The sequence below is a fragment of the Myotis yumanensis genome, unplaced genomic scaffold, assembly GCF_028538775.1.
Source record: "Myotis yumanensis isolate MYYU_CA2020_CCGP unplaced genomic scaffold, mMyoYum1.0.hap1 SCAF_5, whole genome shotgun sequence".
In the NCBI taxonomy this organism is placed as follows: domain Eukaryota; kingdom Metazoa; phylum Chordata; class Mammalia; order Chiroptera; family Vespertilionidae; genus Myotis; species Myotis yumanensis.
The window spans coordinates 90,463,983-90,489,615 of NW_027223756.1; the positions used below are offsets into that span (position 1 = coordinate 90,463,983).

At 57.1% G+C, this 25,633-nt stretch overlaps 2 protein-coding genes across 8 annotated transcripts in view; both read left to right on the forward strand.

The window, feature by feature from the left end:
* The window catches only part of KCNN1 (potassium calcium-activated channel subfamily N member 1), a 31,716-nt gene extending 15,196 nt beyond the window's left edge, over positions 1-16,520 (forward strand). For 5 of the 6 annotated variants that reach the window (XM_070414054.1, XM_070414055.1, XM_070414056.1 and 2 more), the window contains 6 exons: positions 479-897; positions 4,008-4,149; positions 6,301-6,411; positions 6,775-6,902; positions 13,212-13,281; positions 15,956-16,520. In XM_070414054.1, the coding sequence (XP_070270155.1) occupies positions 479-897; positions 4,008-4,149; positions 6,301-6,411; positions 6,775-6,902; positions 13,212-13,281; positions 15,956-16,204 (1,119 nt within the window). In that variant the 3' untranslated portion in view covers positions 16,205-16,520. The remainder of the gene's footprint in view (positions 1-478; positions 898-4,007; positions 4,150-6,300; positions 6,412-6,774; positions 6,903-13,211; positions 13,282-15,955) is intronic. The other variant, XR_011471456.1, reaches the window with a different exon arrangement.
* A 1,464-nt stretch (positions 16,521-17,984) lies between these two features.
* ARRDC2 (arrestin domain containing 2) lies at positions 17,985-24,673 on the forward strand. Of its 2 annotated transcripts, none has more exons than XM_070416407.1 (8): positions 17,985-18,478; positions 21,266-21,332; positions 21,543-21,690; positions 22,174-22,276; positions 22,365-22,621; positions 22,787-22,949; positions 23,202-23,356; positions 23,539-24,673. In XM_070416407.1, the coding sequence occupies exons 1-8, from the start codon at positions 18,226-18,228 to the stop codon at positions 23,590-23,592; spliced, it is 1,200 nt and encodes a 399-aa protein (XP_070272508.1). In that variant the 5' UTR covers positions 17,985-18,225; the 3' UTR covers positions 23,593-24,673. The 2 variants fall into 2 exon arrangements, with proteins under 2 accessions (XP_070272508.1, XP_070272506.1); XM_070416405.1 differs by lacking the exon at positions 17,985-18,478 and adding an exon at positions 18,525-21,176.
* Positions 24,674-25,633: the final 960 nt, after the last annotated feature.

Sequence of the window (25,633 nt, forward strand, 5' to 3'; positions counted from 1 at the left end):
GGGAGGCCTTTGTGTCTGGCTTCTGCGCCTCAGCCTGATGTTTTCGAGGGCCACCCGCACCGTGGGGTGTGCCAGCGTCTATTCCTCCTGATGGCTGAGTAACACTCCTTCCTGTGGATGGACACATTGTGTTCATCCTCTGGTCCTTGGATGGACTCTGGGCTGTTTCCACTTCGGCGCTGTCAGCAGTGCGGCTGTGGCTGCGCATGGACGGGCATCTGTTCCAGTGTCTGCTTTCCTTTCTCTTGCGGATCCCACCTAGGACTGGGGTTGCTGGCTCATGGCCACTCCGTGTTTAACTTTTTGTTGACCACCGGCCCCATATTTAGTTGAAGTGTGGCCAACCCTGGGATGTAAGGAGTTTTGCCGAGGAGGCGTGTTCCTGGTAAAAGTCGAGGGGGAGGGATTTCATCGCGGGTCTTGCCGGGGGGCCTGGATATGTGTCTGAGACCCGCCGCTGCCTGTCCGCCCTCCGCAGCTGTTCATGGTGGACAACGGGGCGGACGACTGGCGCATTGCCATGACGTGCGAGCGCGTCCTCCTCATCTCCCTGGAGCTGGCCGTGTGTGCCATCCACCCGGTGCCCGGCCACTACCGCTTCACCTGGACGGCGCGGCTGGCCTTCACGTACGCGCCCGCGGCGGCCGAGGCGGACGTGGACGTGCTGCTGTCCGTGCCCATGTTCCTGCGCCTCTACCTGCTGGGCCGCGTCATGCTGCTGCACAGCAAGATCTTCACGGACGCCTCGTCCCGCAGCATTGGGGCGCTCAACAAGATCACCTTCAACACGCGCTTCGTCATGAAGACGCTCATGACCATCTGCCCGGGCACCGTGCTGCTGGTCTTCAGCATCTCCTCCTGGATCATCGCCGCCTGGACCGTGCGCGTCTGCGAGAGGTGTGTCCTGACCCCCAACCCCTAACCCGTGAGCTCCAGGCCCGCCCACCCATGACTTCAGTGGCTCAGAGCTCCCTCGGCCGTCGCTTCTGTCCCCCTGATCCCAGTGAGCCCCAGGCCCACCCATGATCTCGGGTGCCCAGGGCTTCCCTAGCAATCACGCCTGACCCTGACCCTGACCCTGATGACCCCAGGCCCATCCATGACTTCCGTGACCCAAGGCTCCTCCCGCCAGCTCTTTCATCCCCTTGATCTCCTCCACCCTGCCCCGTCCAGTTCCTGGCCTCAGTGACTGTCCATAACCCTGGGACTCCAGCCTTGTGTCCCCAACCACCCCTGACCCACACCCCTCTGCGAGCCCAGCGCCCTTCCTCCCACTTTCCTCCAGGGGGACTCCTGCTCCTCTTTCTCCCAGCCCCTCTACTCTGCGGGCAGCCGGCCTCGCCTCTGACCTCTGGCCCAGGCAGCGGAGGCAGCAGGAACAGGGATGCCCGCCCATCTGCCAATCTCCACCCCAGTGTAACTTGCTCTCCTTCTCCCCTCTGCCTGCCCCGCTGGACTGTAGGGGAAACATGTGAGTCCCAGCCTTGGCCAAGCTGTGTGTGCAGAGCTGCTGCCACCATGCTGCCCGTGAGGAATTTAAGATTAGCTGCCGAGAGGGGAGGGGATGGGGAGGGGAGGCAGGGTGGCCAGGACTGGCAGGAGCCCGCCGGGGTGGGGAGAGTCCATCCCTGGCGGGGGGTGGGGGGCGGGGCGGGCAGGTAGGATTGAGTCAGGCTCAGGACAGTGGACAGTGGGAGGCAGGCCATTCTCAGCTTCTGTCCGCTTGGGGTCCTCGGGGGCTTTGTCCAAGGTGAGGGGAGGAAGAAGGGCTGAGCTCTAGCATCTTGTTTGGGCAGCTGACCCAGGGATCTGGAGTCGGGGGTGAAGGAAAACTGGCCCAGCCTTTAGGACCCCTACTTGGGTTTTGTTCTCAGCCGTCCTGGAGGATGGCAGGCCATCAACCCAAGTTACAGATGGGGAAACTGAGGCTCTCAGGGCAGAGGGACATTTCTAAGAGCCTGTTTCTGGTTGTCTCCCAACCCCCGGGGATCCAGGGAGGGAGGGGCTCCACTGGGCCTCTCAGGGCGGAGGGACACCTTGTCCGGGAGGGGTCTCTCCTGCCTCGTGCCTGGTTGCGGAAGGCTCTGGAGGGGTCTGTTAGGTGGTGCTATGATTGGGCTTCCTGGGGGAGGGGTCCCTGGGCTGGACTTGCCCCCCAGGACCTCAGTCCTCAGTCTTCAAGCTCCCCTCCTTGTCATCAAGGCTTACCATTTGGGGGTCACACGGGGCCTCCTTGGACCCCTGATAGGCCCCAATGTCAGTTCCCACAGCCCGTTCCCCACCCTTCAGGGCAGGCTCAGGATCAAGGTCTGGGGAATGAGAGAGGGGCATTCCTCGGGCATCCCTGAGGTCCAGGCTGGATCATTTCAGGGGTGCAGGTGGGGGTGGGGAATGGGGCAGGGTGGGGGGCAGCCAATCCTAAATTCTGAGCCCATATTGCTGCTTGAAACCCCCTCGCCTGCCTCCCTCTGCCCCGCAGCTCGGTCCCACCCCTACCTCACCTCCCGCATGCCCCCCTCCCTGGTCCTGGGGGTTCTGCAGCACCCACCATGGCTGGAGAGCCCCCCTCCTGCCTCCTGAGTTGGGGGTGCTGGTGTCCCCAGAGTTGGAAGCTGAGACAGCTTGGGGTTCAGGTAACTCAGTGAAAGAGGGGGGTCAGTTTCTGTCCCCTGCACCCAGCAAGCAGCATGGGAGCCCCCCAGTGGGGCGGAGACTCCCAAACACCAGACCTGCTGTGACGGCCTCCATCCCTCCTGCTCCCACTGGGGCTTCCCTTCCATCTCCTCCCCACCTTGAACCCCGGGCCCCAGCCCCCTGCCCACCGCAGTGAGGGGCCCACCTCTTTGTGCCATGGTTGGCCTCTTTTTTTTTTTAAAATATATTTTATTGAATTTTTACAGAGAGGAAGGGAGAGAGATAGATTTAGAAACATCGATGAGAGAGAAATATCAATCAACTGCCTCCTGCACATCTCCCACTGGGGATGTGCCGGCAACCCAGGTACATGCCCTTGACTGGAATCGAACCTGGGACCCTTGAGTCCGCAGGCCGACGCTCTATCCACTGAGCCAAACCGGTTTCGGCCATGGTTGGCCTCTTACCTTGAACCCTTTCAGGGGAGGTCTTCGCCCGCTGGCGGGGTTCAGATGGCCTGAGGCCTGCTGAGGAGGGGTTTAGTTGGAAAGGGCTCCCCCAAGCTGAAGGGGCCTTGCAGGCTGGGGGCTGGCCTAGAGCAGAACCTTGAGCTGCCCCCTGACCCAGAGAACCAGCCCCTCGGCCCCCAGCCTGGGCTGACATAGGTGGAACCTGTTCATAGTCTGTGTGGCCAGGGTTCCAGGCCAGGCTGTGATGGGGACAAAGCAGTGTGCTTTGCAAGGCCTTGGGGCCTGTGCCCCCCGCCCCCCACACACACATCAAAAGTTTAGCCCCAGGCCTCTCCCCAGGGCTAAGTATGCTGTCCCCTCTCTCCTTACCCCCAGGTCAACCCAGGCCTGGGGTTGGGGTGACTGGTGCTGCCCTCCACATATCCCTCTTCACCCAAGTCCTGGAGCATGACTCTTCAACCCCCCATCTCCCCGACAGACCCCTCCCTCAGGGCCTGGCTGGCTAGGGAAGTTCTTCCTGGTGTCTGATGTGAATCCTCACCTCCACTCCCTGCTGCTTCTGGTGCCCATGGCCACCCGTGTCCGCGCCTGTCTGTATGTCTGTCTATGGGAAAGGTATCCGGTGGACATGCGTGGACACATGTGGACATACCCTCACCTGGACCCTCTCTGCTCTGTGACCAGGGCTGGAGCAGCAGCTTTGGGGTCGGTGAAGGGAGGAGGGTGAAAGGGAGCCCGGGAGGAGGATTTGGGTGCCCTCTGCCCCGGAAGCACCCCCCCAACCACGCCTTTATCATGTGAGCCCTCGGAGTGACTGGCTCCCTGATTCAAGTCACTGCCCCTGGGGGTGTGGTGAAGGCGGAGGGACCAGTTGGGCTGACCAGCCCTCCCTACTCTCCCCAGGTACCACGATAAACAGGAAGTGACCAGCAACTTCCTGGGGGCCATGTGGCTCATCTCCATCACCTTCCTCTCCATTGGCTACGGAGACATGGTGCCACACACCTACTGCGGGAAAGGCGTGTGCCTGCTCACTGGCATCATGGTAAGGCCGGGCCTTTGCACATCCCCGCCCCCCACCCCGACAGGGAGGCCACCGTCACAAGCTGTACCACACAGACAGGCGTTTGTTCTTGCAAAAACATGACGCCATCCCCACCACCACTTCCTGTCCTCCTGCAGGAGGAAGGGCCGTCACAGAGGCTCCGCACAGCCCCCTGCTCCGAACGCACTGTCCCCACTTGTCACCATCTCTTAACACCTGAAGCCCAGTTGCTCTGTTCCTCCTCACTTCTCACTCCCTCCTGTCTGGACGCCGCCGCTGGGGGTCGGCTTCCTCCTGCCCCCCCACCAGGCCGCCCTCCTCCTGGCTGAGCTGAGCGGCCCCCTCTCCGGTGAAAGGGCATCGTGCACTTTGCTTATGTTATTTTGTGACAGTGGAAGGGGGGAAAGTAACGCTCAGCCACAATCCATCCCCCCCCCCCCCCCCCCCCAGCAAATGAACTTTCTAAACAAACAAACAAAAACACTCAGATACATGAGTTCAAATCCAGGAAACCCCCAGTGAAATGGAAAAGCCGTGTTCTCTTTTCTGGGATGCGGCTCCTTCCAGAAAACCGTTTCATGTCCAGCCTACAGCTCACTCCCAGCCCTCGCCCCCAGCGCACACACATACACACATGCACATGCGCGCGCGCGCACACACACGCGCGCGCACACACGCACACAGGTCATGCTTGGGTCCCTTTAGCTACTCTGTTAGCTCTCTCCTGCTCCATCTGTGCCCAGCGCGCCCCCTCCTGGTCACTGCTCACAGACTCATCCCGGTCCCGGTCCCTGTCTCACCAACCACGTGCTTCCCTATTCTTGAACTTCAAGGTCTCCCAGCGGGGCTGCCTCTGAGCCCAGGTATTTTGCTCAGCGTGGCAGCTGTGCTGTTGTGCAGAGCGGTCATCTGTTCTCTTTCCTTGCCGTGTCGTCCGCCACGTGCAGGTCCCAGCCTGTTACTTTGCCCCTAATCACAGGGCTTTTCCTGAGAACAGGCTCGTGGGTCCTCCCAACGCCCTTGCCCTGACCAGGAACCCTCTTCAGGGTTTCCTTGGAGCGTACCTTGGTGCCCACCTCACCAAGCCGGGCATGGTGGCCCAACCAGGAGAGTTTGACAGTGTCCCTGGCCCTTGTCCACTCCTCCCCATAAGTGTTTCCTCCCACCCCTGAGAAAAATTGAACTAGTGCCAGCCACACCCCCAGCCCCAGCCCTCAGGGCCCAAGCCGGGGTTTCTCCCTCCTCCACCCTGTACTCAGCAGCCGCAGGAGGAAGCAGCTGGCAGGTGAAGCACCAGGGACAGCCTCCAGCGCAGGCAGAGAACCAACTTCTGGCTCCATCACCAGCCCCTGCCGCCTACTTCCTGGTCACTTCTGAGGCTGATGACACCTGCTGAGTGTCCTAGGCTCCCTGGACCCCACTTCTCAGTGGCAAAACCTCCCCTCTCCCCCTCTACCTTCCTCCTGTGTTGCCTTTTGCTGCCCCTCCCTTACCTGCCCTTCCCTCCTCCTTGGCGCCTCACTCCTGCCCCCTGTCCCTCCCGGCAGTCCCCAGTGACCTCCTTTCCAGGCTGGGCTGCCACTAAGGGCATCCTGAGGGGAGTGGTGGCACCCACCAGGGAACCCACATGCGGAGGCACCCTTCCCCACTTCCCCGCCTGCTGGGACCTGTGCATTGCCTCTTCCTTCTGCAGATGCCCCACTGTGGGCACTTCCCTTCTCGCTGTCAGCTGATCCTTGTTACCGTTCAATAACCTGTTAGCCCAGTCTCTGTCCCCAATACCCAGACCCAAAGCCCTGGCAGATTCTAAATCCTCCCACTTCCATGGTCATCGGCCCCAAACTTGCCTGCAGGTCCTGCTGTTCCTCGTCCCTTTCTTATCTCCGAGCCTCAGTTTCCCCCTCTGCCCAATGGAGATTAGAATGGAGTTGTTGGGATAAAATGAGCTGATCTGTGGGACACGCTCCCCTGACATTTGACGGAGAAAGCACATGGGGTCGGGAGTCAGGGAACCCTGTGCCAACACTGCAGGCGTGAAGGGTAAAGTCAAAGGTGGGATCAGGACAGGCTTCCTGGAGGAGGAGCGTGTCCTGCTTTGGCCTGGGATCCACATAAAGCAGATGTTGATGTGCTCCCACCCTCCTCACGCAGGGGGCAGGCTGTACAGCGCTCGTGGTGGCTGTGGTGGCCCGGAAACTGGAGCTCACCAAGGCAGAGAAACACGTGCACAACTTCATGATGGACACACAGCTCACCAAGCGGGTAAGGGTGCCAGCCCCGCTCACGGCCGCCTCTGCTCCTGACCATCAAGGGCAGACCCTCCCCGCCTTCTGCCCATTGTAGGCGCACCCATGTGCCCACAGGTCACCTCCCTTCCCTGTGCATGCCCACACCGCACTGGGCATGTGTGAGAACGCCCGTGAGCTGTGCACAGAGACGTGGTGAAGGCCACGGGTGTCCACCTGTGTGCCCAGCCACAGCCCCGCCACGGGCCAGGCAGTGAGAGGCAAGAATGATGGGACCAGGCAGCCACGTGCAACTTACCAGCTGACCTTGGCAGATTGACCTGACTGTGCCTCGGTTTCCCCAGTGTGAAATGGGGAACTGCTCTTTCTCTGGCCCCAGGTGAAAAATGCCGCTGCTAACGTTCTCAGGGAGACGTGGCTCATCTACAAACACACCAGGCTGGTGAAGAAGCCAGACTACGCCCGGGTTCGGAAACACCAGCGTAAGTTCCTCCAAGCCATCCATCAGTAAGTCCAGCACCTTTCCCACTCACGTTTCTGTGTCCGCCTGGGGCGGAGGCAGCGTGACACCCCCCACGGGAAGAGGCCGAGGGCCAGGCCAGACAGCCCAGCCTGGCCTCATCACGGCTCTCCTATGCTAGGTGGTCAGTTGATTGGGGCCAGCAGCTTCTGTTGGATGGGATAGTGGGGATGGCCAGAGGGAGATATGTGATGGGCCCAGCATTCGTCCAGGGAAATCACCTTTGATAAGGCATGCAGTCCATCCAACATAAATGAAAAGAAGCATATTTTATTCCCTGGAATAGCCCAAATGATTGTACCCCTTAGACACTGAAGCAACGTCCCCTTTTGCTTTGGCTAGCAGGAAGCTCAGAATCTGTGGTCTGATCTATAAGCTCGTGTGGAATTAGAAATTACTTCATTTCCTCTTTTGTCCCTTTGTCCTGAGAATTACTTATTCAAGTAGTTCTCATCCTTGGCTGCTCTTTGGAGTCACTCAACTGGCTTTTAAAAGTCCTACAGGCCACACCCAGCACCAGTTACACTACAGTCTGGGATTAGCCTGGGTTTAAGCTTAAGTTCCTCAGGTGAGTCAGATGTGCAGCCAGAGTTGGCAGCTTTTCCTGTAACGGGCCGGATAGTAAATATTCCCCGAGTTGTGGACCAGATCATCTGTCTCTACTCTGCTCTGCTGTTGTGACAGGAAGGCAGTGGAGATGAACGGGTGTGTCTGTGCTACAGGTTATTTCCCAAAGCAGGCATCTGCCAGGTTTGGCTCACAGGATATGAAATCTCACAGGATAGGAAATGCCAGTTACTGTCCACTAAAGATATCATATGAGCTGCATATATAATTTTAAATTTCTTAGTTGCCACTTTTTTTTTAAAAAAAGCAAAAGGAAGCAAGTAAAATAAAATTAATATATTTATTTAGTGTATCCAAATTATTATTTTAACATGTGATTAAGGTTTAAAAAATCATTGAGATACTTTATACAGTTTTTTGTACTAAATCTTCAAAGTCCATTGCATATTTTACACTTACAGCTTGTTTTTATTCGGACTAACCACACTTCAAGTGCCACATATAGGATGCATGAGACAGCACCCTGTCGAGAATTTACACAGCTCCAAATTCTGCGGGGTTGAGTCATGTGGCACCTGATTTTTTTTAAAAGAGTAAAAGCATGTTCTTAGGCACTTTTCAGAATGAGCCTCTCTGAAGAGAGTTCCCGAGTCTCAGATCACGAGAAAACCCATTCACAAGTGGCTTCTCCTCGGTGCCCGAGAAGGCTCCTGCCCCCAGAGCTCACTGATGAGTTAGAGTGAGATGAACAGGGTTAGGGTCTGAGCTAGTGCAGCAGGAAGGCAACCGACTCAACCATAACCAAGAGGCCGCACAGGGAACACCACTGTGAGCGGTGTGATGGGGAGGTGGATGGAGCAGGGAGCCCAGGTGCAGCTGGGGCAGCCCAGAGCTTGGGCGTCCAGAGGTAAAGGAGAAAGACCACTTACCAGGGAGAGACCAGGCCATGGGAGAAGAGGCTCGCCAGCTGGCCTTTAATTGTTTAATTCTGTTCAATCATGTTTACCTCTTTCTTAGAAACAGCTTTATTGGGGTATAATTGACATAGTCAACTGCACCAACTTAAAGTGTACAGTTCGATGAGTGTGAACATATATTCACACCCATGAAACGATCATCACAGTGAAGATAATGAACAGATCCATCCCCCCAAAAGTTTTCTTATGCCGCTTACCATCCTTGTCTTTTAACTGGGGAGTTTAGTTCACTTACATGTATCGTGTTTGCTGTTATAACTGGGTTGCTTCCTAATGATAATGATCCCCACTCCCCAGGACTTCGGGAGGTCTAATGAGATGATTCGCAGAAATGCCTGGCATGGTCCCCAGCACAGAGCAACCTCTTGGTAGCACAGAGCGTCCACCTCACCCCCAGCCCCTGCTCTCCACCTCTGCTTCCACCACCATCTGAACACCCAGGAGAGGAGCTGGTATTTCATTGACTTCACTGTGCCCAGGCGTTAGTCCTGCCTCCTCACTAGACTTTGAGACCCTTGAGGACAGGGACCTCTCCTTGCTGACTCTCCCATAGTTGTTATCTGACCACTGGTTCCCAATCCGGTCTCTCCCACTGAACAGTGGGGCCTGGGCCGGTGACGACACTGCTCCAAGTATCTTATGTGTAAAGCAGAGATGATGGTGATGTGCCTCTCTCCCTGGAGTGTGATGCAGATCGAACACAGTCCGGATGAGCGATGACTCACCTGGGCCTGACCGACACACAGTGTTTTCTAAATATAGGAATTGGATTGTGGTTACTTCCGCCCTCGATCTGGTCGTTTTGTCATTCCACAAGCATTTCCTGCACCAGCCGGTGTGGGGGACACTAGACTTGGCCCCGCCCTGGATCTTGCCCTATGGGATGTTCCAGAAAGTTCTTTGGGGAAAGCAGGGGTATGAGAACTGAGGAGAGCCAGGTCTGGGGAGAAGGCACCTGCTCTGTGAATGGTCTGTGACCATCTGTTCTGGGGCAGGACTGTTCCACTCACCTTTAGATCCCCCTGCACCCCACCCCCACCAAGAACAGTAGCCATGTAAGAACAGATGATGAAGTCAAGCAAGTGTGCACTAGGACCTGAGGGTGGATAAGATCTGAGTCGGAAACTGGGAGTCAGGCTGCATACTGAGGAGTGCCCACAGCTTGAGGAAGGCAAGGCGGTGGGCTCGAGCACACGCCAGGGAGACGAGGTCTGCTCTGCACACAGGAGGCAGCCGGGCACGTCCTCGAGTTGGAGAGGCCCCCGGAGGGAGCGCTGTGTGCAGAGCCAGAGGAAAGGAAGAGGTGGTCTCTGAGAAGGTGGGGTGGGGAGTGTGCCTGTCTCCTTGGCCGTAATAAGTGGGTGGTTTGAAGCGGCAGAATTTATGATCTCTGTCCTGGAGGCCAGAAGACCAAAATCCAGGTGTCAGCAGGGCCGTGTTCCCTCTGAAGGTGCCAGGGAGGATCTGTTCCAGGGCTCTCTCCTGGCTTCTGGCAGCGTCCGCCGTTCTTAGCTGACAGATGCATCGCTCCAATGATTGTTTTTTTTTTTTTTTTTTAAATCTTTATTGTTCAGATTATTACATTTGTTCCTCTTTTTTCCCCCCATAACTCCCCTCCTTCCAGCTCCCACCCCACCCTCCACCCTCACTCTCCACCCACTGAGTTCATCCATAGGTGCATGATTTTTGTCCAGTCACTTCCCGCATCTCCCACACCCCTTTTCCCCCAAGAATAGTCAGTCCATTCCCTTTCTATGTCCCTGATTCATTATAGTCACCAGTTCATTCTGTACATCAGGTTATTTATTCACTTGATTCTTAGATTCATTTGTTGATAGATGCATATTTGTTGTTCATAATTTGTATCTTTACCTTTTTCTTCTTCTTCCTCTTCTTAAAGGATACCTTTCAGCATTTCATATAATACTGGTTTGGCGGTGATGAACTCCTTTAGTTTTTCCTTATCTGTGAAGCTCTTTATCTGACCTTCAATTCTGAATGATAGCTTTGCTGGATAAAGTAATCTTGGTTGTAGGTTCTTGGTATTCAGCACTTTGAATATTTCTTGCCATTCCCTTCTGGCCTGCAAAGTTTCTGTTGAGAAATCAGCTGACAGTCGTATGGGTATTCCCTTGTAGGTAATTGAGCCTCTTTCTCTTGCTGCTTTTAAGATTTTCTCTTTGTCTTTTGCTCTTGGCATTTTAATGATGATGTGTCTTGATGTGGTCCTCTTTGGATTCCTTTTGTTTGGGGTTCTCTGCGCTTCTTGGACCTGTAAGTCCATTTCTTTCTCCAGGTGGGGGAAGTTTTCTGCCATTATTTCTTGAAATAGGTTTTCAATATCTTGCTGTCTCTCATCTTCTGGCACTCCAATGACTCTGATATTAGTCCGCTTAAAGCTGTCCCAGAGGCTCCTTACACTATCTTCACACTTTCGGATTCTTTTTTCATTTTGCTTTTCCAATTGGGTGTTTTTTGTCGAATCTTTGGTTTGATTCTTGTGCTCCTCTGGTCTGCTATTGGGTATAATATTCTTTATTTCAGTCCGTGTATGCTTACTTTCTAATTTCTTTATCGTAGCATCGAGGGTCTCATTAGTTTTCGTGAGGCTCTGCACAAATTTATGGCAAGCCCTCAAAATTGCGATTCTTAGCTCCATATCTTCCGTTTCTGTCATGTTTTTTTGTCTCCGCATCTTTTATGCTTTCTTGGTGCACCCCCTTGTGGTCTCTGTGCGCAGTCTTGTTCTAGCCAAGCCTTAATTGTTGTAGTTAACACTAGAGGGATTTGACCACCAGGCCGACTGGCTGTGGAAATCAGCTGTGGGAAAACTTCAGTCCTCAGGGGAGGCGCTAGTCCAGCCCTTGCCCTCAGGGGAGGCGCTAGTCCAGCCCTTGCCTGAGGCGATCGGCAAATGGCTGTGCGCAGGGTTTGGGCGGGGCGGGCTCAACAGGGTGGGGGGAGGGAGCAGCTATGGCCGCTCTCAGTCCGTCCCCAGGGGCTCTGCCTCTCTGTCCCAGCAACCGCTGCAAACCTCGGAGGGGCCGTAGCCAGACAGTCCCGCTTCTCCTGTTTGAGTCTGGGTCCCTAGAGACTCGCCTGGATCTGTAGCCCAGAGTCTGAGACTCGCTCCTGATTGAAAACGACAATCGCGCCCTCAGCCGCCAGCCCGCTTTGCGCTCGCACCCTCACCACCGCACCGCCGTACCTTTAAATTTTCCACACTGCGCCTCCGCTGAGCGTCGGAATGCTGTTGTTTTTGCTTCTAGTTGAAGAGACTCTCCTCAGCCAGCCTTCCCGTGGTTCTGGTTGATGTCCGCTCCGACTTTTAGTTGTATTTTTGAAGTGGTTGTCCACGGCGGCAGTCTCCGGTGTTTACCTATGCCGCCATCTTCGATTCCTCTCTCCAATGATCGTTTTCATGTGCTTCTTCCTGCGTCTTCATATTGTCCTCCATCTGTGCGTGTCTGTGTACAGACTCTATCTTTTTGTATAAAGACACTAATCATATTGGGTTAGGGTTCCCCCCAGTGACTTATCTTAACCTGGTGAAACAAGGTCACATACTGAGGTTCTACGGGTTAGGACTTCAATATATCTTGTGTGGAGAACACCATTCAACCCATATGACAGAAAGGTTCTAGGGAAGCCAAGAATGACTCCCCAGGGAAGGCACGCCAGGGATCCTCAGCAGCCTTCTGTATTCACCTCCGTTTCTCCAGACTGAGGGCTGGGTCTTGGGGGCCCCGGCAGTATTCAGCATGGTGGGCCCTGAGGGGCCTCCCCAGGCATCCATCGCATGTGGGCACACGGGCTGTGTTTGAACCGGTGAAGAAGAGAGTCTTACCTGGAACCATTTTCCTGGCCAGTTTAACTACAGAGGCATGGAGAGGAAGGACTAGGACACAGGCCCATAACCCACGCCTCGGGCAGCTATTGGAGGCCAAGGGCATAGAGGCTGACCAGACCCTGCCAAGGTGTTACCAGCCATTTGCTTTGCCGCTATGAGCCTCAGTTTCCCCCTTAGGAAACATCATGGGTATAGTTTCTTGGACTAAAAGTCACCTCTAGGGCCAGGTGCCTGGCACAGGTTGGCAGACAGCAGAGTTGCAGAGCGAGGGCAGCTGCAAAGTCCTGGCCAGGGCTGGGGGGATACTGCTCGAGGGAGGGGGCAGAGGACAGATGCATCTCTCAGGGGCTGGCACTACCCTCTCAGAAGCTGAGCCCCTCTGCAGAGCAAGGGCAACAGCCCCTCGGGTCCAGGGGTCAGCATGTGGGAGGATGGCAGCATTGGGCATGAGCTGCCCAGCAAGTGCTGAGATTAAAATTGCCCTGTGATTTCTCTCTGCTCCACCGGGTCCTGCCAGAGCTCAGAAGTAAGTCTCTCCCTGAGGGTCAGGGGTGCATGGTGGTCATGGGTCAGGGTGCATCCCCGGGGCAGCTCCTGGAGGCGGCCAGGGCTTGTGTCCACCCTGCAGACCAGTGCAGGCTTTACCGAGACATCCTGACTCGGGCCCTGTGGACGTAGCCGGACGGTGGTCACTTGGGTGGTGGCTGAGCTGCCTCCCATACCCTGCTGCCCCCTACATGTGGGGAGGGAGTGGGCTGCAGGGGGCCAGACCCCAACCCCCACCTCATCTCCCCACTGCATGTCCCACAGGGCAATCCTGGGTGGGGCAAGTGCATGAAGGACTCCCCCACCCCCCCAACAATGCATCCTCCACACAACCCCACCCACCCACCTGTCCCCAGGCTCCGGAGTGTGAAGATTGAGCAGGGAAAGCTGAACGACCAGGCCAACACACTCGCAGAGCTGGCCAAGGTGAGCAAGGTGGGGCCAGGTGGGATGGCTCCCTGGGCCGGTCTGGGCTGGTTGGGTCTGGGGAGAAAAGGGGGCATTTCCGTAAAGGACAGGGCACAGCTCCTGCCGAGGGAGGGACAGGGCAGGCAGGTGACACCGGCAAGGGATGCAGGGCAGCAAGAGCCACCAGGGAACACCAGCCCTGTCTGCAAGGGTCCATCGTGACCAGAAGCTCAACTGTGAGAGGAACTCCGGGAATCTACATCTGTAAAAGCTACTTTAACATCGGCAGTAGCTTCATTTTTTAAAAATATACTTTTATTGATTTCAGAAAGGAAGGGAGAGGGAGAGAGATAGAAACATCAATGATGAGAGAGAATCATGGATCGGCTGCCTCCTGCATGCCCCCTACTGGGATCGAGCCCGCAACCTGGGCATGTGCCCTGACTGGGAATTGAACTGTGACTTCCTGGTTCATAGGTTGATGCTCAACCACTGAGCCAAACTGGCCGGGCTAGTGTTATTTTTTTAAAAATTAATATCTAAGAAAATAGTATATATGGGCAAAATTGATGATGTGGTACTTTTGCTGTGGATATAAATTCAAATAATAGCACCAACAGAAAGCTCAACACCTTTTAGGAAATTAAAGTTGATTCCACAAGCTCAGTAAGATCAGTTTGTGTCATAAATGGATCTATTTGTTGGTTCAAACATCAAGTCCTACCCTCTTTCCTGCTTTTCTCCTAGAATGTTTTCACACGATTCAGAACTTGCTCCTGACAATGTTGCATACTTCATAAATAGTTCATGTGTGACCTTCGCCTATTGGTCCCACTCCCTAGTCAATTATCAGTTAGAAGCTACTTTAATGTTATCTTTAGAAGATCTTAAGTCCTATTCTATTTCACTTCTTATACCCAGCTCATTGTGGACTCGCTCTCTTCCTCATTTCAAGAGCTTGCAAATTGATTTAATATTAACCTACATAAAATTAACTTGGAAGGGAACATTACAGAGGAAAAAAATTCTAGAACCCTGAAGAAATAATTCAGCCCGGCTGGTGTGGCTCAGCGAGTGGTTGCATTCCCGTCGGGCACATGACCGGTGGCAAGCTTGATCCCCAGTAGGGGATGTGCAGGAGGCAGCAGATCGATGATTCTCATCATTGGTGTTTCTGTCTCTCTCTCCCTCTCCCTTCCTCGCTCTGAAATCAATAAAAACATGTTTTAAAAATAAATAAATCAATTGCTAGTAGAAACTAGAACATAACCCTAAGAATATAAAAATCATTGGCCAACTAATTTGATGTCATATGAGATTATAGCTATAAATATAACATGCCTTGGAAAAACTCAGATACTAGGAATTATCATTTGAATTATCCATATTACACTTCCTTAGCACAAATTATTGAAATTTTAATTTTTAAATTATATAAACCTTGTAATCATGGTGGTATACTCTCAAAATACATTGTACAAAAGCTTCTTTGAATTCAGTCTTTAATTAGATTGGATTATATGGGTTTCTAATTTTTTTTAATTAAACAAGATTAAAATGTTTTCCAATCAAATTTTTCTGCTTGCCTTTCCAAGGTTGCTAATTTAATTTGTATTTCTCTGGCAAAAATAAAATATATAGGGTGGCCCATAAAAATGTATACACTCTTTACAGCTAATAGCTCAATGGTGTTTCTTTCTTTTCAGATTTAACCCATTGGAATTAATTATTCAAAGTGTTTATACATTTTTGGGGACATCCTGTATATCCTAAATTTAAAACAATTTTTTTTTAAATCTCAGAGAGGGCCAAAATGAACCACCCCAGTGTTGGATGCCTCCAGATATTTCCATCTGACCCTGGGGACTGTGGTTCCTGAGGCAGGCTGGGGTGAAGGTCAGTGGCCCTAGGAGGGGCTCCGAGGGATTTGTCCCCCCCCCACCCCCCACCCCTCGCCTCCCCTACCCCCAGGGGGGTCAGCCTGCTGGGAACAGAAGAAAGGGTGGAGGGCACGGAGGAGGGCAAAGGTGTGGAGAGGCTGGGAGAGTCTGCACGTGTGTGATCGGCGCCTCATCCTATTTCTCTCCCGCGGAGCGAGGGGTTGGGGGTGCTTTCCCCCCTCAGTCTGTCCTCCCCTCCAAAGCCTAGGAGGGGCGGAGGACTCCGGTTCCGCCTGCGGGTCTGGTCACCGAGAGCTGGGGTGAGAGAAGCAGGGCGATGTTGTAGCGCCACCTGGTGGCGAGAGTGGGTCCTTCTGAACAGTAGAACTGGCCCGTGCTGGCTGCCCTGTGGGGTGGAGTAAAGGTGGTGGGGACACCTGTCGCCCATCAAACAGCGATTATGGCTGCCGTGTTCCTGGGTCTGTGATTGGGTCAGACCCTCTGGATACCCACCTCCCTCCAGACCCCTATGCAACCCCTGGTCTAATGTATGTGTTATGTGGCCAGTTCAATCCCTCAGGGCAGCTCTGGTCACACCCACCCTCCCCAGTACAGCCCTTGGCCTTTCCCAGGCCTGCTGGCCCCAGCTTGTCATCTAACTGGTCTGTCCCTCACCTATTCTCACACCATTTCCTGGGATCTAGCAGGAGACCTGCAGGGCTGGGGGTGTCCTCACTGTTGCAACTGTCTGTGTGTGTGTGTCTGTCACGTCTGTCTCACTCAGCCTCTTCTCCCACCTCTGTCTCTCACAGACGCAGAATGCCATGTACGACCTCATGTCCGAGCTGCACGCCCAGCACGAGGACCTCGAGGCCCGCCTGGCTGCCCTCGAAAGCCGCCTGGATGCGCTGGGCACCTCCCTGCAGGCCTTGCCTAGCCTCATCACCCAAGCCATACACCCACTTCCCCCACCCTTGCCTCCCCAGCCTGGCGCCCCAGACCAGGCAGCCCAGAGCTCCCCCTGCCGGTGGCCACCCGTGGCCCCTTCAGACTGCGGGTGATGGCCATGCCCACCACCGGACCCCACAATCTTGGCCATTGTGTGGCCGCCACCTCCACACCATCCAGGAAGGCCGGTCTAGTTGTGCCTCTTGGAGTCTAAGGAGCCAGAGCTGAATTGGGCTGAGTGGCCAGGGGCCCGTCCCACCCAGACTGTCTGGACAGGGGTGGCTGCTGCCTGCTTTCTCCCTGAGTGGAGCTTAGGGAGCCCAGGGCTTCCTCTGGTTCCCTGGCCCCCTAACTCTCCCCAGGCCCCCGGTGGGCTCAGAACAGCAGGGAGAGGGGGTCCTTGCCAGTTCTTAATAAAGCAGGACCCATCCAGTTGCCACCTGTCGTGTGTAGCTGGGGGACACTCGTCGTCACAATATGGGAGGTGGACACCTGGTCTGGGGTCCCAGAATGGATATGGGGGTTAAGGTGAGCCAATCTCCATCATCTTCCGAGCCTGGTAGCCTCCGGAGCCCGAGCCTGAGGACAGCTGCGCCCATCCCCCCTGGCACTGGTAGAGGGGCCTGCCGAGGATGTGGCCCCGCCCCCACAGGAGGCACTGGAGAGTCAGGCATCCTTCCCTCTGACCAGCTGGCTTTGCTGGAGCACCCACTGTGGGCCGGGTGCCAAGGAAGCACAGTCCAATAAGGGAGCTGACACGGGTGAGGAGGGCTATTCAGTCTTCATTGGACATGTATTGAGCACCTGCTGTATACAGGGAATGTGAGGTAAATGATCACACTGACTCTACCAGAAGCTGACCAGGGTGGGATAGGGAAACTGAGGCTCAGAGAAAGGAAGCCAGCTGCCTGGGCTGCAAAGTGAGGAGTGGTGAGCCAGGGCTCACACTTGGAGACCCAGTGGCCACCACGAAGAACCCAGACTTGGGGGAGGACACTTCGTGGGGGGCTGGTGTGAGCTGGGGAAGGTGTGGTGCAATTGTGGGGTTAAAGTGGCCCATTTGGGGTGGGCGGGAAGGGAAGGTTCTGGACACAAGTAGAATCAGAACCATCCCTCCAGGCCTTGGGCTCAGGGTGCTGGGGTCAGGCAGGGGGCAGCAGGCACTAGGCAGATGCTGGGCCCTGATGGGGGTAGAGAGGGAAACCCTGGCCCCTGCAGAGGCTAATCTGGGCCCAGCAGACAGCCCAGGCCCTGGCAGCCTCCGATAAGCCATTGGCACCTGGCTGGGGGAGATAGGTTGGGTGCAAGAGAGAAGGGAGTGGAGAGGTGCCAGTGGGCTGCTGTCAGACCTGGGTTCGAGTTCACCACTCTGCCGGCCCTGGGTACCTCTGGCAGTGGCTGCCCCTCTGGGGGCCTCTGTTTCCTTACCTGTGAAATCCAGTGAGGAGAAAAGGGTGCCCACCCTTGGGTGCAGCCAGTCTGATGGAGGAGCCACAGTGACACCTGGCAGTCACAAACACAGAGATCAGAGCCATAAAGAAGTAAACACGGCCAGAGCATGACTAGGGGACTGGGAGGTGGATCTGTGGAGGGCATTCCTAGCAACAGAACAGCCAGTGCAAAGGCCAGGAGGCAAGACCTGAGCTTGGTGTGTGTGTGGGGGGACAACCAGTAGGTGACAGGGGCCGGAGGAGGTGCCAGGGGGCTGGAGCAGCACCCAGGGCCAAAGGTGCCAGGTGGGGGACCCGTGAGACCACAAGGCACAGCTCGGGGCTGCCCCCACACATCCAGCCACATCCGCCCCCGCCCCGCCCGCCTCTGACTCCTCAGCGCCGACCCTGCAAAAACAGGGCCCGCCCCGCGCTGGGGGGTGGCAGAGTCAACAACACGGGCACACGGGCAGCACGTCCCGGCGGGCCCGGGTGCGTCACGGGGCGGGCGGGGAGAACCAGGAAGTCAGCCCGGGCCCAGGGCATCTGCACAAGTTGGCAGAAGCGGGAGAAAGCGCGCGGGCGCCCCGGGCGGCAGGGACCAGGCTGAGACCCGAAAGACCCGCGGTGCGCCTCGTGGCCGCGGGCCCCGGCCGTGCCCCTCGCCAGGTGCGCTGTCCCCGCTGCGCGGCCAGGCCCGCGCCATGCGCCCCGGGGGCGTCCGCAGCTTCGCGCTGGAGCTGGAGCGGGGCGGCGCGTACCGTGGCGGGGAGCTGCTGTGCGGCCGGGTGCTGCTGGAGGCGGCGGCGCCGCTGCGGGTGCGAGCGCTCGAGGTGGCCGCTCGCGGCGGGGCGACCACGCACTGGCTCCAGGGCCGAAGCGTGGGCATCAACGCGGTTTCCAGCGACTTCACGGCCGTCGAGACATACCTGCGGCGGCGGCAGCCGCTGCTCCGAGGTGAGCCGCTCACCCTCCCGCTCCATAGCCAGGATCCCCTCAGCACCCTCTCCCCAGTGTCTCCACTCTCCCACTGGGACATTCACTCACCGACCCCTTCCAAAACCCTCTTTACTGCCCTCCCTCCTACCCCCCCCCCCCCCCCCCAGTATCTGGGCACCCACCTTCCAGAGCACAGACGCCCTCGATTTAGAGGCTGTGGTGTGTGGTGGGGGCCTCTGTCTGGGGGAATACCTGGGTGGGGCAAGGAGATCCTTCTCTCTGCACCCCAGGACCCCTGTTAGCCCCAAGCCTGGGATCCCTGATTCCAACGAAGGCCACTGTGTTACTCAGCCAGTGCCCCCTCCCGAAGTTTAGCCCACAGTGTTTGCTGGGGCGAGTTCTTCCCTGGGTTGGAGTTCTGGTGGCTTTGCAGGTGAGGGGAAGGAGACTTGGGGTGAGGTCAGATTAGGCTGGGAGTCTCACCCTGGCAAACCTCAGCCTCCCACTCTCAGGCCCAATGGCTGGCCAGGAGCAGAACAGGGGCCACAGAAAGGGCTTTGGGGTGCATGGGCCTCTTTGGGTGACCCTTCCATCCCTCCCTATACCCATCTGTAAAATATGCCAGGCAGGAGGCAGCTCAGACCTGGCCTTGCGGCCCCGTCCAACAGCCCCCAGGTTTGGGGCACTCGGGCCTGACCGGCTGTGGAAACCGAGGCTAGCAGGCATGGGGTGTGGCCGGAAGGGGCCCCAGAGGAACTTCCTTTCTCCTGCAGCTCAAGCCAAATTGGGGCTGCTCTCACCCTACAGTCCCCCTGGTCCCACTCACAGGTGGCTTCTTCACTCACTGGAGAGGTGAAGCTTTCATCTGCTGTCTGACCCTGCCCATCTCTGGGTCGGTGGGTGAATGTCCCACCTATAAAATGGAGCAGCAGCTGCCACTTGCTCACTATGAGCCTTCCTGTCCTGCCAGAGTCACCTCATCCTCCACCTCTTCCTGGCTTATGGTCTCCGGTCCTCTCTTGGCTCCACTTGGCGGTGACAGAAGGTTCCAACCCCGTATTTCAGCCCCAGAGCCTCCTCCTCTAAGCAGACCCCAGACTGATCACTGAGGGGACAGCCTCTGCCCCACCCTTTGGGCCTGCTCTCACCACTATCGCGGGCTGACCCCGTCTGGTTATGGCCGTCTCCCACTGGGGGTGCGGAGGCCTTTGTTGGGGGGTGGGGAGGCGTCCCAGCGTGGCCTGAGCCAGACTCAAAGGGATGGCCGAGGTAGGCATGGCTTCGGGCGGCAGTGCATTTCGCTGCCAGGAGAGGGCGCAGGTCCCCCGTAGATCGCGAGAAACTCCTACGTACGATTCTTCTCTCGGGAAACTGAGGCCCAGAGAAGGGTCATCCCCGCCCCGAGGTAACCTCGCAGCCCTGGACCCGGGGGTGCCTGGAGCTTCCTCTGCACCCGGCTCTGTCTGTGAGGGGACCAGGGCTGGAGGTGCCCAAAGCGGGCACAAGGGCTAGGCCTAAAAGTCTAGAAGGCATTTGCCCGGGGCTGGAATTGGAAAAAGAAATGTCGGCTGGGGCTTAAGTGCTTTGGCGCAACGAGTGGCGGCGCGTTGGTGACCCGGGAACAAGGCTCTGGGAAGGGTCCAGGAGGGGCAACACTGGTTCGTGCATAGCCCTCTGAGAGGGGGGCTTATTTTCTCCCGGCACCGCGCACGTGGGAACGCGGGCTCCAAGAGGTTGTCACCAGTCCGGGGTCACCCAGCTGAGCGGGGTTTGAATCAGAAGAGGGGGGCAGCAGATACCCGGGGGGCGGGGAGGCCCCACTGACTTCCTCATCCCTCCCCATTGCACAGAGGGGGAATCTGAGGCCCGGGTGACCTAGGCTCTCAGCGCCCCGATCGGCGCCAGGCCATTGCACACCCCTCCAGCTCTGGCTGGACATGTCCCGGTCATAGCTACATATAGTGGCGGGTTGATGATTAAGCCAAAGGACCGAATGGTCTTTCTGAGTGACCTGAGGCCCAGGCCCCGCTTCCTGGCCTCAGTTTCCCCTCTTTACCCCCGGGATCCGCGAGAGGCCGAATCTGGTGTCCAGTGCTTCAGTTTCACCCCGGGGTCCACGAGAGTGGAGGGCTTCCGGAACGGGAGGGAGCCTGGGCGTTTATTTTGCTCCACGCCTGGGCGGAGCCAAGCCCCTCGCCGCGCCATTGGCGGATTCCATCCCGGGGCGGGGCAGGAGTCTCGCCCCGCCCCGCCCTGCCTATAAGAGCGGCGCCAGCGGTGCCAGCGGCGGCGGCGAGGAACCTGTGGCTGGCTCAGTAAGTGCTCCCGCGCGAGCCTGGTGGGGTCGCGTCCAGAAGCTGTGGCCTCGGCACCTCGCTTCCCCGCGTCAGGGATTCGAGGCCAGGGTCCCCGTGCCTGCCTAGGGTTTGCATCCCCGGCGCGATGCTGTTCCACAAGGTGAAGGCATTCGTGGTGCAGCTGGACGACGCGAGCGCGGGAGCCGATCCCGTGTTCAGCGGCGGCCAGGCCGTAGCCGGCCGGGTGCTGCTGGAGCTGGCGGGCCCGGCGCGCGTGGGCGCCCTGAGGCTGCGCGCGCGGGGCCGCGCCCATGTGCACTGGAGCGAGTCACGCAGCTCCGGCTCCAGCACCGCGTACACGCAGAGTTACAGCGAGCGCGTGGAGGTCCTGAGCCACCGTGCCACGCTTCTCGGGCCAGGTACAATTAGGGACCCCCGCGTGGCGCAAGTGCTCGCGCCCTGCGAACCCCTCAGCCCCTGAGCCACCCCCTCTTGCTCCTACCTGCAGATACTGGAGAGACAACCACGCTGCCTGCGGGGCGCCACGAGTTCCCATTCAGCTTCCAGCTGCCTCCGTAAGTCATCTGGGGTGCTGGATTGGGGGGGAGTACCCCTCAGGTTTGGGGCTCCACTGCTTCGTATCTGGGGACCTATGAGCCCCAAGACTGTCTCCGCTGGGAGGCCCTCAGGAGTGTCTCTGTGTCTCTCAAGCCTAAGTCCTTGGGAATCCGCAACCTGCTAGTCTCTGGATGGCCTCCCCCTGAAGCCCCTTCCTTCCACCCCAGGACACTGGTGACGTCCTTCGAGGGCAAGCACGGCAGTGTCCGTTACTGCATCAAGGCCACCCTGCACCGGCCCTGGGTTCCAGCCCGCCGGGCAAAGAAGGTGTTTACTGTGATCGAGCCTGTGGACATCAACACCCCTACCCTGCTGGTGTGTGGCTGGCTGCCCCTGGGGAGGTGGGATGGTAGCCCAGGGCCCTGGCTGCCCGGTGACTCCAGCTGGCTCCTCACCCCCTTCACAAACTGTCACAAAGTTCGGGTCACAGTTGGGTCCGGGCTGGGAGGGAGACGGGCAAGGGAGTGTCTTGTTGAGTCAGTGCAGCCTGGTGCAAATGCCAGCTGCACCGATTTGCCTTGTGGCTCAGAGCGATTGTCTCGCCCTCTCTGTGAAATAGGGCACAGCCAGGGCACAAAATAATAATGGCTTGCTGAGCACTAATTGCATACTCGCTTGCTCGTTTCAATTTTAGCGTCATGAGCTGGGTCATGTTCCTAGATCCATTTCACAGATATTTCCTAGATTGTGGAAAAGAGACCAGGAAACTGGGCCCAAACTCAGGTCTTCCCTCCGCTGGGGATAGTGTGGAACCCCCACACGGTGACCCATTTATGTCTTTTTCCTCCACCCCGTCAGGCCCCTCAAGCAGGAGCCCGGGAGAAGATCGCCCGATCATGGTACAGTAACCGCGGCCTGGTCTCCCTCTCGGCCAAGATCGACCGCAAGGGCTACACACCAGGTAGCCGGCGGCGGCAGCCCGATTGGGAGGAGGGCCAGTGTCGGGGCTGCAGGTGGGGACACGGAGGCCCTGCCGCTTCCCATTACAGGTGAGGTGATCCCTGTGTTCGCTGAGATTGACAACAGCTCCACGCGCCCGGTGCTGCCGCGAGCAGTTGTGGTCCAGACACAGACCTTCATGGCGCGAGGCGCCCGCAAGCAGAAGCACGCGGTGGTGGCCAGTCTCTCGGGCGAGCCCGTGGGCCCAGGGCAGCGGACGCTGTGGCAGGGCCGGGCACTTCGGATCCCCCCGGTGGGCCCCTCCATCCTGCACTGCCGGGTGCTGCATGTGGACTACGCCCTCAAGGTGAGTATCATAGGAGGCGGAGGGGGGGGGTTGCATCTGCCCTTTCCCCCGGTAGGGCCCCCTCAAGGCTGGAGCTGGGGCCCCTGAGTACAGGCAGGGCTCCTTCTGTGGACGGCAGGTGTGAGAGGCTGCCTGGGCACCCTTCATTGCGGCTCCTTCCTCCAGGTCTGCGTGGACATTCCGGGCACATCGAAGCTGCTCCTGGAGCTGCCGCTGGTCATCGGCACTGTCCCCCTGCACCCTTTTGGCAGCCGCTCGTCCAGCGTGGGCAGTCATGCCAGCTTCCTGCTAGACTGGGGGCTGGGGGCCCTGCCAGAGCAGCCTGAGGGTGAGTGCCCATCCTGGTGTCCCCCGGGGAGGGGTAGAGGTGCCAGGCCAACATGCCCTCCCCAACGTGAATGCCCCATCTGAATAGCACACCGTAATGATCACATTGACAACCACGGACCCCCCACGAATCCCCAGTTGAGGACACACAGCCCAGCAGCTCAGAACTGGCACAAGCAGGCTCCTGGCCACTGTCCCCAATTCCAGGGCTCCCCGCCCACCACCACCCTCACCCCTCGGCTCTCATTTCCAGCCCCGCCAGAGTACTCAGAGGTGGTGGCAGGTGACGCGGCAGCCGGGGGCCAGAGCCCCTTGCCTCTGCCTCAGGACTCCGACATGAGCCTCGAAGGCCCCTTCTTCGCCTACATCCAGGAGTTCCGCTACCGCCCGCCACCCCTGTACTCCGAGGTGAGCTTGGGGATCCAGGGAGCCCCCACGCCTTTCCGGGCCCTGGGAGCCGAGAGGGAGGTGGGAAACATAGGGCCTGAACCAGCCTTGAGCCCAGTCTGCTGTAGGGGCTGGAGACGATCAGGGCAGGGCGGCGTGTTTCTCTGGTGCCCCCTGAGGCTTGATGGGTTTGTTTTCCTCAGGAGGATCCAAACCCCGCCTCTGAAGCCATGAGGCCACGCAGCATGACCTGCTGAGTGGGAGTGGACACCTCCAGGGATGAGGTTGCACATGTGCTTCCAGCCCCCGTGGACATGGGGAGTGGCTGGCCCAGGAGAGACCCGCCTGACTGTGGTTGAAGTTTGGGAAATCAAGTCTTGGAACAGGGCACGGCTGTTCACACAGGACAGAGGAAGAGCCAGTCTGGCATCTGACTGAGCTGGTCCTTGTAAGGCATCAAATGGCTGGTGCAGGATCCGAGTGACTGTTCAAGCTGTCTGTGCTGGCCTGTGGACAGGGCTGGGTTCCCCAGGAGCCTCCAGTCTGGGAGAGACACAGCCGGGCACAGATACTTCCAATCTAGTGGGACCAGAGGAAGGCCTGAGAGAGTCCAGGGAGAAATCAGGGAAGGCTTCCTGGAGAAAAGGGCATTTTAGCCAAAGCTTTGGCATATGAATAAGCTCAGGAGACAGGCAAGCAAGAGAGAGAAGTCAGACAAGGTCAAAGCTGAGTGAAGTTTGGAGACTGCCCCCTTCATCTTAGTAACAGGGCTCAGAGGGCAGGTGCTTCTGTTGAAGTCACGCTGCAAGGTCCAGCAGTCGCGCGAGGGCCCAGAAATGAGTCATTCAGGGAAGCAGGTCCTGGGAGCTGTGTGGGACCTGTGGGTGGTAGGGGCAGCGGCTCCAGCCTTTGAAGGCTCTGAAAGCTGGAGATTCTACCGCAGGCTGAGACCGCCCCGAGGGCTTCTCCAGGCACAGACACAGAGCTGTGTGGCCCGGAAACCCAGGTTCCGGGCGGGACAGACAAGATGTGCTACATAACTTGCAAATGAAAGTGTGGGGGCCTTGTTCAAGGAGGATTAAGAATTTCAAGATAATGATAGCAGAGCATTTAGCCAGGCCCTGGGACAGAGGTCAGCCTGGGGTGACACAGCAGGGCCAGTGTGCTTCTGGAGACCCCTGTGTCCAGAGGGACAAAGCAGGAGGGAGTGGCTAAATAAGCCCTCAACTGCAGAGTCCTGGCCCCAGCTCGGGCAGAGTCCTGGCCTGGGTCTCCGCATTCCTAAGCCTTAAATTGTTCTCTTTTGTACAATTATTTTTTTAAATAAAAGTGTTGGAAGGAAGAGACGAGGCTTGTTGGTTTCTCTTCCCCCAGCTGCTGAGGAAGCTGGGGTAGCCTTGACTACCGTCCTGATCGGATTCCAGGCCAAAGAGGGTTGAGGGGCCCATTGTCCAGAAGGGGAAACTGAGGCCCAGGGACACACAGGGAGGCTGAGCTCAGGTTGGAGCCAGACCCCCACAGCCCTCACCTCTCCCCTGGTGCGGGCACAGGTGCTAGTAACGTGAACGGTGAAGGACAGGAAGCTTCTGTTCTCAGCAAATGGAGAGGAAGAAGCTGGGCTGGATGGGGTTCTGGGCTGCAGGAGGTCCTGACTGTCTGAATCTGGGCTTTTTTCTTCTTTTTTTGAGATACAATTCTCATCATAAAATGAACCATTTTAAGTATATTTTTATTGATTTCAGAGAGGAAGGGAGAAGGAGAGAGAGAGAAACATCAATGAGGAGAGAGAATCATTGATCAGCCGCCTCCTGCATGCCAACTGGGGATTGAGCCCGCAACCCAGGCATGTGCCCTGGACTGGAATCGAATCTGGGACCCTTCACTCCACTGAGCCAAACCAGGACATAAAATGAACCATTTTAGAGTAAACAATTCTTTAGTGTTTAGCACATTCACAATGTTGTGCAACCATCACCTCTATCTAGTTCTAGAACATTTCATCACCCCACGTTGAGACCCTATCCCCTCTCCTACCCCCTGGCAACCACTAATCTGCTTTCTGTCTATATGTTGCCTGTCCTGGACATTTTATATCAATGGGATCACACACTGTGTGGCCTCTCACTCAGCGTGTTTCTGAGGTTCACCCACATTGTAGCGTGTCATTGCTTCACTCATGGCTGAGCAATACTCCACTGTGTGTTCATCCATTCACCAGCTGATGGACACCTGAGTCATTTCCACGATTGGCGCTTGTGACTAGGGCTTATGTGGACCAATGTGCACAGGGTTTGTTTG

Excerpts from the sequence above, each read along its gene's own strand:
- ARRDC2 (XM_070416405.1), top strand. The coding sequence starts at position 20,903 with ATGCTGTTCCACAAGGTGAAGGCATTCGTGGTGCAGCTGGACGACGCG. Across the intron at positions 21,177-21,265 it reads TGCCACGCTTCTCGGGCCAG|ATACTGGAGAGACAACCACG; the intron begins GTACAATTAGGG and ends TCCTACCTGCAG. Across the intron at positions 22,277-22,364 it reads CCGCAAGGGCTACACACCAG|GTGAGGTGATCCCTGTGTTC; the intron begins GTAGCCGGCGGC and ends TTCCCATTACAG.